Source organism: Anarrhichthys ocellatus, unplaced genomic scaffold (genome assembly GCF_004355925.1).
Source record: "Anarrhichthys ocellatus isolate YVR2014 unplaced genomic scaffold, GSC_Weel_1.0 scaffold5, whole genome shotgun sequence".
Classification (NCBI taxonomy): domain Eukaryota; kingdom Metazoa; phylum Chordata; class Actinopteri; order Perciformes; family Anarhichadidae; genus Anarrhichthys; species Anarrhichthys ocellatus.
In genome coordinates, this window is record NW_022280035.1 from 9683479 (window position 1) to 9699481 (window position 16003).

Sequence of the window (16003 nt, forward strand, 5' to 3'; positions counted from 1 at the left end):
CACCACAAGTGATACACACCAAGAGACATTAAAGCATGTTGACCAAAACTACTGTACAAAACAGTAAAATAACCACACAAGTCCAGCTGTGTTTTTACATGTTTATTCACTATCACACTAAGTGCTCCCATTTCAAGATTCATCTCTTGGCCTTGCTCTTACACTTTTACATCATTTGGAGTTAACAAAGTAGAAAGAAGACCGTTTATGATCTACAAGGTGTGTGTGCCAAAACTTTGTCAGCCTCCCCCACCCCCCCACTAAAAAAAATAATAATAATAATACTAAACAAAATACATGAAATATAAAGAGAATAATGAGAAAACTGATGTCATGTGCAAGAGCCCCTCCAAAGCCAGAGTGCTAGATGAGGTGGGTGTAGGGGCGCCTCAAACCGACAAGGGGTTCCTATTCTGCCGACGCGAGATACTCGGGCTATTTTCCAGTCAGGAGAGGCTGTTGACTCAGGTTTGGCCGGGTCTTCAGGTGCTTGTACAGTTTCAAATTTAGGGTCTCGGGTATAATTAGGGGCAGTGGCCTGGGGTCAAAATGGAATCTCAATACATGTCACTATTTTTGGGATTCATAGCTGAACGTCTTTTATTTAAGGGAGGTGCATCTTTGAAAAACAAAACAGTAATGTTGGACCAGGTCTACTAGACAGGTATGGGGAGGGAAGAGAGCAAATAGAGTGGAGGGGAGATAGTCGGCTGGATTAAAAGATCCCTCCTTTAGAGCTGAAGGCTAGTATAGAGTTTGAGGATGTTTCAGAGGGACACTAGCTGGGTTTAGGAGTACCAAGAGAACACTAAGGTTTAGCATTAAACTGAGCAGAGAGCTTCTGCGGAACATCAGGAGGTCCTGTATACATGCTCCCGTCCTCCAATGACACCCCTGTTCCCACAGCCAAGCAACAACTGGTTCCCTAACACACATACAAGTATCCTTAAATCCGTTTCCTGGGGCTATGTACACTCAGGCACAGGCTTAATCAAACCAAAGGCCTAAAAAAACAAAACTGATTGATCCAACAGAGCTGACCTGGATAAACCCACCCACCCACCCCGATCCCCACCTCAACTCCTCACTTAGAATGCCCCCCCCCCCCCAGTCTCCCTCCTGCAAGTCCCACCCTACTGTGGGCGGGTTCAGCATGGAGCTCAGCGGATGGTGTATCTGACATAGGGCACCTCCACGTCTTCCTCTGTCTGGTCGTTACAGCACAGCTCAAACACCAAGGCTTTCACATGCTTGCCCAGCTTCTTTTTGGACACCTTGGTGACAATCTCAGTCATCCTACAGGACACAGAAGAATACACTTAGGACAATGAATGAAACACTCAAATTAGATTTTTGAAGAGGTGCATCAAGAAAATGTACTCACGGCAAGTCCAGTCTCTCTTTGAGTTTGGCACCAGGCATGAAGAAGGAATAGAGCATGGACACTCCCTGAGAAAGCATGGTGATCTCCAACTTATGCTCATTCTGAGGAAGAGCAGAAAAACAGAGTTTGGTTAATTGTGCGCCAGAACCCACGCGGCGGTTAAGTGTAGAAGAGTTGATGAGAACGTACTTTAAAGTAATCCAGGAACTGTCGGAGTGTCATCTCCTCCCCATTGGGCTGCAACCCGGTGACCTCGAAGCGCTCCCACAACGTCCAATCAATTTCATAGTACTGCAGAAACAATAAAAAGTATTAGGATTGATGCCACCTCACAAACAGCACCCAGTTATTGCTGCTCTTTGCTAAAACACATTAGGAGCAGGGTATAAGAATATTCATATTTCTCCTCAGCACACACTGATAACATCAGCATGAGAAGCTGAGTTACACTCACTTACACCCAGGCAGACAAACTTCATCTGCCTGGTGTATCGGTATTAGCATGGCTGGATCATCATCGGAGCTCAAGACATCTAATGACAATATTTAGGTAGCGTTTCAGAGCCGAATATCCTGAGTATAAAAGGGGAAATATTTTCCTACAGTGTGGACACATGATGCATCATCATCACATAGACATCTAAGCAGCTCAGACTGACACATGCAGCTGCCCACCTTGTGTTTGGGAGCAGCGATGGGCTCAGAGAAGGCAAAGAAAGGCAGGGCCAGGTTCATGAAGCCATTCTTGAAGGATTCCAGCTTCTTGTGTCCTTGGATAATCTTGATGAGCTCCAGGCACACCAGACCCACCACTGCGGACGTGGTAGTGGCGATGGCAGGAATGATCTTGCCAGCGATCAGCTTGCTCTGTATTGGATGGTGATGAGAACAAGCATAATAAAAAAAAGACAACAGAGTTCATTATTGTTTAAGGAGTTAAAAAAGGTGCTTAATTCCAAATTCCCTGGCTAGCTAATCGTCACACTGCACCGCACTCAGACGGCGGTGACCACTGATAACAGCGTCCGCCCTCTGATCCCCCCAGGTTAACACTGTTAGCCCCGTTGCCTCTTCCCATTAACTGCTAGCTACCAGCTCAGCCGCAGCCTTGTTGAGGCAACTGAGGGTTGCCAGTTATTGCTGCTCTTTGCTAAAACACATTAGGAGCAGGGTATAAGAATATTTAGATTTCTCCTCAGCACACACTGATAACATCAGCATGAGAAGCTGAGTTACACTCACTTACACCCAGGCAGACAAACTTCATCTGCCTGGTGTATCGGTATTAGCATGGCTGGATCATCATCGGAGCTCAAAACATCTCATGACAATATTTAGTCATTAGATGAGCAGCTGAGGGTTGCCTCAACAAGGGAACAATAGAGGTGCCATCGATAACATTCAGCCACTAGATGTCGCACTTTCCCTCCCCCGATCTGTTGCATTCACTTCACAACAACCGTTTGCCAGTTCTGTCAAGGATGCATGCATGAGTCTTTACTTATAGTACAGCTATGTTGTGCGTCTGGGGTTCGACAGGATTGGCGGTGATTCGGGGAACCAGTAAAAATGGCAGCCCATGTTCTGCTGAATTAATAAATGAGGTAAACAGAATGCAGCTCATTACTTGACAAGTTTGTTACACAACCTGTATATTTTATACAGACATACAAACTCGACAGACAAGTCGAGTGTTGCATCTTTGCAACATGTAACTATACATTTGTTACAGATTTTGGTCACTGTGTGGCAAAACTTTTATTCAGCACCTTTCTAAAAGTTCTGTGGAGGTATTGTTTTTAAAAAATTACATAATCACACATCTACATAAAAATGTTATTAAAGACATCAGTAAAATGTTAATGCCATAAAAATGTGTGCACCCACCTTGTGTCTGTCTGTGGGGGGAATGTCGTAGTTCTCTGCTCTCAGGTTGGATGATGCTACAATGAAGTCCATGTGGAAGTTGGCGTCATCATCCTGTTAACAAAAACAGGACTACATTTAGCGCAGGTTGAGGTTGCACTGAGGACCAACGACAGTTGAGGTGATTACAGAGAAATGTAGATATAGGAAGAAAGACTGTACCTTCTCAAAGTCAATGGCGCAGAGTTTGAAGTTGGAAGACTCAGGGGAAGGTATCTGGACCTTCAGCTCGTCCAGTCTGCAGTCATCTATATAAAAAGACTTCAGTTCAGTACACGTGTCTCACAGCATCTGTAGTGAACGCCAACTTCAATTTGTAAGCCATTACCAACAAAAAAATCATTAAGATAAAAAACGTTTTAGCAGAATATCTATGACTGTGAATGCTTTGTTGTGCATACACAGATTTACACATCTTACCAACAGAGGAATTGCTATTCTGCAGCTCCTGGTCAGAGACATGGATTTTAACCCCTGAACGAGGGCTGAAGGGGGGCACTTTCACCTCCTGCAAGATCTTCACCACACCTGCACGGTCAGTGCTGCCTTTCAGGCCGTATGTCTGGGCAAACAGGTTTGCTCCGGCCATTACATAGTCCATGTGCAGCTCCTACAAAAGAGAGCACCTCTGTTAGCATTTAGTGATTGATAGACAAAGCTCCAAGCAGATAATGGTCGAGTAAGAGCATGCAAGAAACACAATTGACCCATACTTACATTGCTAGTGCTGAAATCTAAACCGTGAGGACACCTTTTTGGGCCAGACCAGAAGGGGGCACCAGAGCTGGTTAGCTTAAAAAGACACACATAATAAATTCATCATCAACTGAATCATTAAAATGCAAAACCTTAAAATAAAGCTGGGGTTGGGAATGAATATTTCACAATGATTGCTCCATAGAAATACTCATTACTGAGAAGAATGTCATTGATGAAATTGTACACCTTTGTTAGATTGCCATAAATGGAGGCAAGCATCCCAAGTCAACTGATTTTCATCATGCAGTGAGCTCATATGTACCTGCTCTGGGGGGAAGTTGTGCAGTAGCTGGCGGATGTTGTTGCTGTATTGGCACTGCCAGTGGTTGCGTGCCCAGGCTACACAGTCAGCCCAGCTGTGGGGGCAGTCTGTGACAAGACTCTTGTAAACAGCCTCCAGCACCTCCACAGGCTGAGCTCCGGGGAGCTTCAGAGTACGCTCCATGAATTTAGGATCTCTGTAAGGATAGTGATCGTAAACATCATAAGCTGGTTACAAACACGGGAAGAGCCGTCGCCTTTTTCTTTGCTGTTCACCCAGCAGGGTCAGTTTAGGCATAGCATTTAGGTTTTTAATCAAGGTTTAAATATAGTCTGTAGTACTGCAAAAGCAACAGCTTCTTAATATCAAACCTTAGGCGGACCTAGATTAGCCCTCTTACAGATTGAGGACAGACATGAAGCAAGCTTTTACCAGCTTGAACTAGTAATGCAAAGAGAAGTCATTTTGCCAATCTGAACAACTTTCATGATGAAAAAAAGCATATCATATAAGTAACTACAATGACATCACATCATCACTTTGGTATGACAAGGAGGCAACTCACGACAAGTACTGCATGGCGTTCTCTGGTGGCTGTTTGAATAGTCCCTCAAACTCATCGCGGGCCCACTGAACAAAAGATCAATCACACTCAATGCACTACATCAGAAGTAAAGTACGTGTTACACTAAAAACAGTTTCAGATTGAGTCGACATTATCTAGGGCTGGGCAATAAAATTAATTACTCCATTTAATCATATTGTGTCACTACTGACAGTTTGCTCGGTCTCTGCCCCTCGAACGCAGACTGGCCAATCATAGCGTAGCATCACTTCTACGCCATGCTAGTGACAGACGTTAAAACATGCTGCTTTTGCGTTTTAACTTTAACAGTGAATAAGGTAAAGCGTCCCAACAGACGGACCTTTTTGTTTAAGAGTAAAGTATTTTTTGTTTAACCAGAAACAGCTGCAATATCTCGCTAAATACACAAGACTCCATTGACAAAAGCTTTAAACTGGCTTTAAATACATTCTTAACAAATCTGTTACGGCATGACATATTTAATAAATCTATACACAATACATTATTTTATGCTCCACATATTGTCTGTACACCTACTGACCTGCAGTGTGTGTTCAATGGCATTCGGGAAGTTCTTGAGGGTACAGATGGGGATGGACTTCTCAGGTGGGTCTTGGCTGGAGCTGTACGACTCTGTGAGGAAGGGGATCACAACCTGGACGTTGCCTTTGGTACCCAGAGTACCAGACTCCAGTAAGGGCTTACGGTAGTACACACACCTCCGATCCATGTACATACCTGTACAACGGGCACAGACAATAAAAGAGTGGGATGTATGGTTTAAAGAGTCAAGATCATAAAAAATGTTAAAAAGAGTTGACATAATTTAAACTTCCGTGTCCCTTACGTGCGTCGACGTTGTCCAGTGCATTAGTCACGCCATCAAGGCTTTCAAAGAAGTCGTCGTCATAGACCCTCTCTGTGTCGGGGCCCACCCTGTTCTGATGACCTGTGATCCTGATGGAGGGGTTCATCTGCTTCACTGCAGCAGCTGCTGTGTCGCTCTTCATTTTCTGTTACCACATACATACAAATTATATAAATAGTGAACAATTACACTTTCTGATCACATATCGCCACTGACCAGCGTAAAACCAGTACAGTGGTCACTCTAGGTTTACTGATTTGTGGCACACAAAAATACTCGTAACTGTAGTTTCTGTGCATGAGTTTAAGTCCTACCATCAATAAGGACATTAAAACAAGAACTGCGGCCTACGGCACGTGTGTAGCGGTTACGGTTTCCTCAAATCACAATTTCCTTGTAACATAATTTCATCGTTGAATAAACAGAGCAATGTGAAAGGTCACTGCATTTCATTTAGCACCACTTGCAATAACCAAGACGCTAATACAAAGATAATGAGCCATTATGACCGCAGGCTTTCAGTTTCCTGGATTTAATGTTGTATCATGACATCATCCAGCAACAGCAGTTGGAGCAAGTGAACTCGGCACTGCTCGGAAATATGAAATTGAAATCGATAAATGGCACTAATGTGAGCTATATACTCTACATCTACCATCAGACAGGGTCGAGCAAAGATGATACTGACCGTAACGTCGGAGGGTCTGAAGAGGAACTGTCTGTTGAGGTTGGACTTCTCTATGGTGTCCATGTCGGTCACAATGACCTCGCCCTTCCCACCTGCCAGTCCAATCATGGCAAAGTTTTTCAACAGCTCGCAGCCGATGGCCCCAGCTCCAACCTGGAATGAAGAAACCCCTCTCAGTGAGTAAAGTTAGGTTGCACTGTATGCGGCATTGGAAAACACTATTTATCAAACGACATCCATTTAAATTGCTAAGTAGAGATTTAGTCTTAAACCATAAAGACAGAGCATGCTTGCGGAATACCAGGTCAAAAATATTTAAAATATTCAAATGTTGCAAAGTACGAGAAGTGCGCCCGTTAAACAATATGGCTTGCCATTACAAAAGTTTTTGTCAAAACCCCCAAAATTACAAAATCAACAGTGTACTACATCTCTAAATACTGTAGGATTGTTGCTTGTGTCGGAACGTAGCCCATGACGGCTCGGGCCGAAGACTGCGGGCTAGCAGCCGGGAAACTGCCAAAGAGGCGTAATGTCTAGAGACGGCAGCCTCAAAACTCTGCCGTTAAGGAAGAAGTTAATGGTGCAACGGATCATAAAACTCACGGTTCGGATCGTATCAGCACAAAACAAAAAGGGGAGAAATTATAACTTTTAGAGATCCCTGTTCATGTTATTTTGCTGCCGATACTAATTGCCGGTCATTGATGATCCATATTGGCAGATAAAAATCAATTTGCTGTTTGATTATAGCAGCTGGTCTACAAAGCTCCAGGAAATATTTTTGCCACTAAACAACTAAATGTTGTTGTGAAAATATCTAATTCAAACTACTGATTTTTTTTTTTACCCAGAATTACATTTTACGAGATCACACGTGAACACATCATGATAACGCCAAACACTCATTTTCACTGACCAGAGCCTGAACGCATCATAATATTACTGAGCAGAACCTACTTACATTGGCCATTAGCGGTGCTGCCATCGTTACAAACACGGATTGGTTGTTTACAAATCATCATCAGAGACTAGAAAAGTATGAATGCTGATGTCATTGCATATTTTATTTAACATTGGTGGTTAGCGATCACCAGTAAAACTTTATTTCACATTGTGATGTTACCGTTAAATTGTGTAATTAATCTGCGGTTCAAATGTGTGGCGAACCGCGAGGGGGGGGTTCCATACAGATCACGAATAAACAATGGTTCGTTACAGACTACTTGAAAATGCGTCTTTGAGGTACGTCTACACTCGCAAATACAGAAGGACGAGCAAAGGAGACGCTCAGCGCAAACACGGGTGTGAACCGTCCACACAGAGTGTAAAAACAGCACTCGTGGACTCATCATGACACATTTTGTCTAAGTGAGTTGAATGATGAGTCTGTGCTGTTACTGAGAGGTTAAAGCCACTGTGGTCCAGCGAGCGCTGCAGATCTAGATGCACGAGATATTAGATTATCACCAGACTTATCATTTTAAAGCTCCCTTATCAACAGGACAACAGAGGAGTTGTGTTGGAAAGTTTTCCATTGGCTGACTCACCAGGAAGTAGCGCTGTTTGGCCAGCAATTCCTGCAGCTTGGTGCCAAACACGGCAACCTGCCCATCGTATCGACAGTTCCTCTGGGAGAAAAAGATAGACAGAAAAATGGGTTTAACACCATGTTCCACCATTATGTGCCTCTGTCCTCAGTAAAGGTGTGTGATGTGCCGTGAACACCTACTGGGGCGCACTCTTCCTCTGTGAGCTCGACTCCTTCCTCTTCAGCCAGGCACTCCAGGGCATCAAAGTACAGCCACTGCATTATTGGCATAAATTTTCCAGTGCAGGCCTAAAAGAACAATTAGCACATGAGAAAAATGTAAAGAAGCATTTATGACAAAAAAAAAAGATGTCAAATTATCAGCTTCGGTTTATTTAGCTTACGATAGCACGACACCCATTAACCAGTAACTAAGATACATTTTTAAGGAAAGAGGCTCTTTCTTCTTACATTCCATTGACTAGTGGTGCAACGGATCATAGAAGTCACGGTTCAGATGCTATCACAGATCAGATAAGCACAAAAGAGAAAGGAGCAAATATAACTTCACGAGATCCCGGGTCACATTTTTTTTCAATAAGATTGTATTTTTATGGATTAAAACAAATCTGTTCTTAATAATCTCTATAAGAAAAGTTTGACCTGTTCATCCTAATTAGCAGATGTCTTGCCAAACCCATTAAGAGGGGATGAATGAAAGTGTAAAAAGGGTAGAGCATCAGACCCTATTAGGATAGTGTTTATTCATGCTTTGTAAAATACATGTAGTAAAAAGAAATATCGAAAATTATTATAAATTATACAAAATATAATTGTAATTTGAAGCCTATATTGTACAACTATAGAATTGAGAACAAAATGCAACAAAAAAAAAAAGTATATTCTGCACAAACATGTCATGTGCGTGTGTGTACATCCTGGTCTTAAGAACATTGAATCGCTTTAAACAAGTTAGTGTAGTACATGTCCAAACATATCTAATTAGAAACAGCAATCTACAATCACACTGATAACCCATTTACTTACCTCACATGGCAGTATACCAAAAAAGGAATGAAAACATGACTACAGCAGATACTGTAGGACTGCAACTACCTCAATTTGCACACGGTGCACCACTCACCTTCAACACTTCCTGTGCAGCCAGACCTCCAATGAAGGCATTGATAGGGGCCAGGTCACCAGCAGCAACAAACGACAGCTTTTTGATAAGAGCATCATCCAACTGCTCCACTTTAGCTGACCCCGTCTGGGCAGAGTTCACCTCTTTGGCTAGCGCCAAAAACTCATCACCGTCGGCCTGGAATACACACAACTCAACATGTTACAACATACTTAAGAAAACTCACTAATGTATACTGTTTTGAGTGTAAATGTTGCCATGCAGTTCTGCACAATTATTCATAAGTAATCCTACAATGATTTTAGTTTCTCTATTGAGTTTGACCATTATTCTATCAAAACATTGATCAAATAGCACTGGTGGTATTTAGAATATAAAATTGATTAAGATTTACTTGGCTCCAAGGTGTAGGAAGGCGGTTGTGTTTCTTCTGGAAGGCATGGATAGCCTGGAAGCCCACATGCAGCTGTCCTGGACGCTCGAACTTGGCAAAGTCTGTCAGCAAGAATTCTGGCTCAGCGATGGAGGAAGAGATGGATTTCTGCACGTGAAAGACAAGCAAGATAGTGAGGTTGGACTCGTTCAAATATTCCACTGGTGACAGCATAATCACATAATGTTGTGTCACCAGTATTGTGATGAGATTAGATGCCGTTTTGCTGACCAGTGGCAATAATGGGAGACCATGTCACGCTTCAAAGGTCTATAATGTTACCTTCTCAAACATTTTACATGGGAAAGTGACATAATGTGTGGAAATGGCAGCCACTTACAAAAGAGATCTTCTTGGGCATCTTGACCTGGGAGACAATTCCTCCTCTGATATAATCTGTAAAACCAGCTGTTTCACAGATGCTGAAGGTGTAGGGACCTGGACAGAGAAGAAATCATGTCAATTTTAAACCGTTACAAAACACACTAGCCAAAACGTCTTTTTCTTAAATAGAAACAGGTCTTACCCAGAACTTTAATTTCCACTGGCTGGCAGCCATTGAGCTCGATCATACCCTGAACCTCTGTGAAGGTGACATAGTCTCCGCTCTCAAAGCCATGACGAGTCTCATCAAGACATGTCACAACCCCTGAATTGTCCTGGAGAAAACAAAAATGAACAACGCTTGGTTTCAAAATAAAATCTGCCTTGATGCTTGTCATTCCTAACAGCAGCAAGTGGTTGGGAGAAGAAGAATGTTTCTTAGTCAGACGTAAGGACTAACCTTGGTTATCATGGAAATCATGGCAGTCAATGGCTGTTCTCCATTGGGGTCATACACTACCATGTCCACACCAAAGTCACAGAATATCTGGCTACAAAACACAACAAGTGAACATGCACATTAGACACTGACAGACGGGTATACATTCTATGTGAAAGGTAAAAAACAACAAGAGGTGTCAGACTCTTACCCAAACAGCCCACGCGTGTCTGCGACAATCAGCTTGACTCCTTTGTTGTGGCAGATTTCTCCCAGTTGGTGCTGCTCTTCCAGAGTGGAGTTAGTCAGCACTACCACCTAGGTCACAAGAAGACACATTTAAACACCAACTTTTCTTTCCGACAGCTGAACTGAGTGGGGCACTAGTTTCTACCTAAATTATACCTGGAACTTGGTCATGAAGTCTTCAGTGAGTGTTTCGGTGTAGGCGGTCACAGACACGTAGTTGTTGAGCTCAGCCAGACGGTGCTGACTCACCTCGGCTCTGTTCTTTCCCAGGTCCTCCTCCCGAAGGTAAAACTGACCACAAAATATATAAAACGTCAGGGAACAACCGATACTGCGTCAATCAAGCTTAAGTGCCAGATATGGTAATAAAGGAAAATAGACATCATGTTTACACAAAGAAGGGTTCTTGATTCACACCGAAATATCAAAATACAAAAAAAATATGCTAAATCTTTTCTATCTGCTCTCTCTTGGATGACAAATAGGGAAAAAAAAACAAAAAAAAAAAAACAGATATCATTTAGTCAGGTAAGGGACAAACTCAATGTAGTCACTCCACTTGGTGTCATCAGTTTAAACAGCGTTTGTCACGGCTTAATCTACACAATGATTTATTTAGTGTGTTAATATAGTCTGTGCAGGAATTTATAAATATTTAGAAAAATGTGATCCAGCTACAAAAAAAATTCCCCAGCAAATTTCCACAGCTTTCCTATTAAATATAAATGGCACGTCAAATAAGTGCCATATATAGAAATATACATAGATTACTCAATTTAGCTTAAATAACAAAGGAAACTAGGGCAAATGCAAGTGGCTGAAATAAAAATATTTAAGAGCACAAGGTTAGACTGAGACTGGGTGATCCCGGATGCAATCATACACTTCTGTAAGGTCACACAGATCTCGGCTGAGCCTCCTGATTGAACGCCTGAGCAGTCTATTCACACATGTCTGTCTGGCCCTAAATAGACATCAGAATTCAGAGTCACAGGCTGGCAGACATAAACAATCTGTCCGCTGTAATGATTCCCTAAAACAGGCTTTAGCTCTTCTATGATTATGACCCAGAGAGAGAGGCCACCCACTGATAAATCTGGGTCAGCCCATGGTTAGCAAGGGTGGGGGTGGCTGCCTTTTTGGATGGCAACAATACTACACAACAACTGACTCATAACAGATACAAGTCACACTGCACTTTGGAATCAGGCTCAAACACAATAGCACACCAGATGCAGCTACAATAAAGAGGAAATGGCTGAGTGAACCATTGTCGGCCGGACTGAATAAAAAGAAGAAAAAAAACATTGTACAATGGAAAAAAAATTGGAATACGTGTGCATGCCTCCACACACCTGAGAGGAGAGGTCTCTCCATTCTGCCACTCCTTGGTCGTGCACAGCAACACTTTTAACTCCTCCCAGGATGACGTTCTTTGCAATCTCCACTCCAAGACCTCTCATACCAGAGATAAGGACATTGGAGTTCTGCATTCGCTTCATAGCATCATGGCCCAACACATAACTACAGAAAGAGAGAACGTACCATTAGAACAACTATGCATTGTTTAACATTCAGCCCAAAAATAAATAATCAAAATTGGTCAGTTTTTCTTCATCAGGACAAAAATTCACAAGACTTACAGTTGTCTGGAGTACAGGCCTTCATCGATCTCAGCATCATTGCCATTCTTAGCCATGCCCTGGGGAAACCACAAAGAGGGGTTGCAATTAGTTCATGTAACAGATTTTTACCAAACTTGTACAGTGTATGCTTTTGTGCTTACGTTGGCAGGTGTGTGGGACAGATCAGTTCTGACAGAGTTAGAGGAGGAGCAGTGGGATCCCGTCTTCGTCTCTGTTCCTGACAAGCGACGCTTCTTGGACAGCGGCGAGCTGGACATCTGTGCACCAACACACCCCGTTACGACTGGCCCATCAGGCACAACAAGCTGCCCCATATCTTCACTAAACTCTCACCCTTTACAAGTTTATACTAATTCATGGATAATATGGCTACCCCGATGACGATGATTAAATAATTTAAGCAGACAGGGGCAACCAGTGTCCATATCATGGACGTTTTCAAAAGAAAATAATTTCAAATTAATTTGCAAATAAGTGAAAAACATTTGACTTAATGCCACATATCCATTATTAAGAGTATCCTAGCTAAATGCTACGTTTCCATTATTAAGAGTATCCTAGCCTAGCTAAATGCTACCCAATCCCCTTAATGTTGAAGAGAGGATTTCTAGTCCAGGGAGCAGCTGGGCTGGCTGCAGGCCAAACACAAATCTGCTAGAAAACGAACAGAGCCTGGGAAGAGCGATGAATAGCAGCATTATCACGTGTCATGCTCAGAGACAGGCTTGGCTGTTCAGTGCCATTGTACCGGTATTTAAGGGCCGCAAACATCGTTTCAAACAAAAAGCTGAATCATTGAAACTTCACTGCGGTAAAGTGAACAACATGGTGGCCTGCAGGTGTGGACACAAGGACTGTAGAAAGCCGTTGGAACTATCCTCGGTTGGCAGATATAACTGGACGTTAGCAAATATGGTATTTTATAAAAATAAGATAATGTAAATTAACATTGTGATTAACGAAATAATCCGGTCAAATCCAGTCACTTCGGGAAGTGAAACAGGCCGCAGCGTCTCGTACACATTCACACTGCACGGAGAACACGATCGCCTACAATTTCCGCATCCGATGCAGCTCAACTTGCGTCCCAAAAAGTCAAACTTAACCGTTTATAAACCTTCCTACAACTGATAGACGAAGTTGGAATAAGTCTTACACAATAACGTTGCAACCGGCTAGAATTATGTAAAGTCACATTTTACTGAAACGGGAACTGTTCGCCGTTTGTCAAAAACGAAAATGAAGGTACAGACAATGATACAGCAACGCGTTGACGTTGGTGCGGTTGCTCTAGTCATTTACACAAAATAAAAAAAGATTACATAGCCGTTACAAACCATTTCTATATTTTAACGTTTAGGATAAGGTTGCGTTAAATATTGGTGAACGAGACCAAGCGGAAACTGATTAAGTACGTTAGGTTGCGTGCCACTAATCGGTTAATGTTAAGTGATTGGCTAAGTGGAAAGAGTCGGGACATTAATAACCTAAGAAGCAAAAAAACACCACCCTGCTAGTCTGCCCATTAACGTTACCAGCTCGGCCTAGGCCTGCATCTCCCCCAGTGCGGAACACAACTTTACAAGCTAGCAAACCTAACGTTAGCTGTGTTCAACCTGCTCGCAAAAGACAGCAGCGGGGTTATTTTGACAGCTAGCTAGCAAAGCTCCTTTAATAGTTTAATGTTTCAATGCCTAAACAAAATACACCATCAAACTTTATCACTCAATGTAAAAAAAAAAAAAAATTGCGAATGAAAGACTAACGTTAGCCATTACACTCGTGCTCCACTGATTTCTCTTTTCTTACCAATAATCCTTCTCGGTTCCTACCCGATGCGAACCCGCTCCTCTCCCGCAGTATCTAGATGTCAATAGTATTGATGAATGTAAATTCGACGATTGGTACAAAGAAAAGAAACGCGATGCGGTATTAGGCTGGTCTGCGCTATAATGTCGAGTCACTATGTCGTTGTGCTGAGAGTCTCTTCTATGTAATTGCGTTGCTGGCTTTGCGACTGCAGACGGGAACAAAACCAAAATGGCAGATGGGGAGAAAGGGGCGGAGAACCTGTGACGCATGGGCTGAAATATTCAGCAGGAAAGGGGTGATGCGAGCACGCTGCTCGGCCAGAAGCTCCTCTCATTGGCTGCTAAACATAAGCCAACGCGCTTTATACCCGCCCTCGCAACCAGAAGATGCATGGCATGTATATTACTGTACAATGAACTGCATGACCACAAGAATTACCGTGTACCAAACGTGTTATTATTTTTGTTATAATTATTCAAAAAAACGCACAAAGCATGTCTGATGCAAGTGCACGAGCGCAGAGATCCAAACACATTTTCAACGTGAAGATCCACCTTATCGGTGCTGAATGAAATCTCGTTGTAGAACCAGACATGCAACACAAAACTTACATTCGTGACACAATGCATCACCCCTAGACTAACATCTTAGGGTGTATCCAAGTTGAACGTATTCTCACTGCAATGCCAATTCGTGTATTGTGTTTTCAAGATATTTTAACTTTCCCTGGGTCCAGCAAAAACACATCATACGTCTGATGGTGCCCCAATGATAACAGACAGGTACAACACTAGGCTACTTGCTAGTTAGAGTGATGCTGAGCGTCTAGGCCCTCAGTTACACTGAGGTTAGGGGTGAGCATTCCTTGCAAAGGAGGAGTATTGGGGGAGGGGGTGCCTGGCAAATGACAAAGGCCCAGGGAAAGAGTGGGCCGCATATTCTCGGGTACACATGTCAAGGGGATCCCCATTCTCATCGCTTTGCTGCGAAATGAAAAAAAAAAAAACACTAATTACCATTATTCTATCGGAGCCGACACGTATTGATATTAATGACACGTTAACAGACTTCTCAACTTGGCAAGCCAATAGGAGATACTAGCCAATATGACGTTACTGTGGTAACGTCGTTATTATCGATAGTCGTCCCATTGAAACGTTGACCAAAACACATCTATCGGGATGAAATGCGATCAGTAGGTTCAAGCAAACGTTGCGTGATGCAAGTTAGCTAGTGTCTTCCTTTGGCCATCGCGTCCATCCAAGTTAATGTTTGTAGCCAACTAGCTTCCCAGCCAGTTAACGGTATTCATCACAGAGCACTACTTAAAACAGCACTCTCGTACACGTGAAATGTGCAAATTCCAATTTAGAGTTAACGGTTACGTGCCAGTGGCTTCTTGGCTTCGGTTAGCCGAAAAGGTTCAGCTAGCCGACAGCAACTAACGTTAATGACTACCAATAACGCAGATCAAACGACTGCGTAGTTGTTAGCTTGTGTGCAGTTAGCTTTCGAGCTATCTAGCCACCCAACGACTTTTTCCTACTTGTGCCGCTATGTTAGCTAACTAGCTAATGTTAGCCAACTAGCTGAGGCTAACACTACCAAGACGAGAGCTTATACAAGTGTGCAGAACTTACCACATCCGATATTACTCGGCCTGATCTGTAGTATTAAAATCGGCTTGTATTTAAGGAAGAAACCTAAAAAAACAATGTGACAATTCAACACTGCTGCTGATTGCAAACTGAAAAGTGTCAGGGTGGCGGGCTCTGTGTGAGTTTTTCCGCTGGACGGTTGCCTGACCGGCTGTTCCAGAACCGTTTCCCCTGACTCTATTTCAGTTGAATAAAAGCAGCAACATGTGCACGTTACAGTCACAACCACCATCCCCGCACAGAGGGTTCACCGAAAAGTGATTATAATTGATTTATTGGAAGTATTTGTTAGTA

General features: G+C 42.8%; 1 protein-coding gene and 2 non-coding genes across 4 annotated transcripts; all 3 read right to left on the reverse strand.

The window, feature by feature from the left end:
- Window positions 1–87: 87 nt before the first annotated feature.
- Window positions 88–15869, reverse strand: uba1 (ubiquitin-like modifier activating enzyme 1). 2 transcript variants are annotated; one of them, XM_031844447.1, is made up of 26 exons: window positions 15692–15869; window positions 12380–12496; window positions 12237–12295; window positions 11949–12117; window positions 10750–10884; window positions 10556–10662; window positions 10366–10456; window positions 10108–10240; window positions 9922–10019; window positions 9543–9689; window positions 9149–9325; window positions 8206–8313; window positions 8024–8104; window positions 6474–6626; window positions 5765–5930; window positions 5459–5655; window positions 4897–4961; window positions 4332–4527; window positions 4028–4102; window positions 3731–3920; window positions 3473–3558; window positions 3272–3364; window positions 2060–2251; window positions 1574–1675; window positions 1385–1485; window positions 88–1296 (listed from the first exon to the last, which is right to left on the reverse strand). In XM_031844447.1, exons 2-26 carry the CDS (start codon window positions 12494–12496, stop codon window positions 1161–1163), a joined length of 3174 nt encoding a protein of 1057 aa, XP_031700307.1. In that variant the 5' UTR covers window positions 15692–15869; the 3' UTR covers window positions 88–1160. The 2 variants fall into 2 exon arrangements, with proteins under 2 accessions (XP_031700307.1, XP_031700306.1); XM_031844446.1 differs by lacking the exon at window positions 15692–15869 and adding an exon at window positions 14049–15658.
- On the reverse strand, window positions 1787–1907 carry LOC116382701 (small nucleolar RNA U6-53/MBII-28). Its single transcript, XR_004212736.1, has one exon. It is a non-coding gene; the product is annotated as a small nucleolar RNA U6-53/MBII-28 (small nucleolar RNA).
- LOC116382694 (small nucleolar RNA U6-53/MBII-28) lies at window positions 2575–2695 on the reverse strand. The gene has a single exon (XR_004212730.1). It is a non-coding gene; the product is annotated as a small nucleolar RNA U6-53/MBII-28 (small nucleolar RNA).
- Window positions 15870–16003: the final 134 nt, after the last annotated feature.

Excerpts from the sequence above, each read along its gene's own strand:
- uba1 (XM_031844447.1), bottom strand. The coding sequence starts at position 12,496 with ATGTCCAGCTCGCCGCTGTCCAAGAAGCGTCGCTTGTCAGGAACAGAG. Across the intron at positions 10,885-11,948 it reads GGAGAGACCTCTCCTCTCAG|TTTTACCTTCGGGAGGAGGA; the intron begins GTGTGTGGAGGC and ends TTTTGTGGTCAG. Across the intron at positions 2,252-3,271 it reads CCCCCACAGACAGACACAAG|AGCAAGCTGATCGCTGGCAA; the intron begins GTGGGTGCACAC and ends CATCCAATACAG.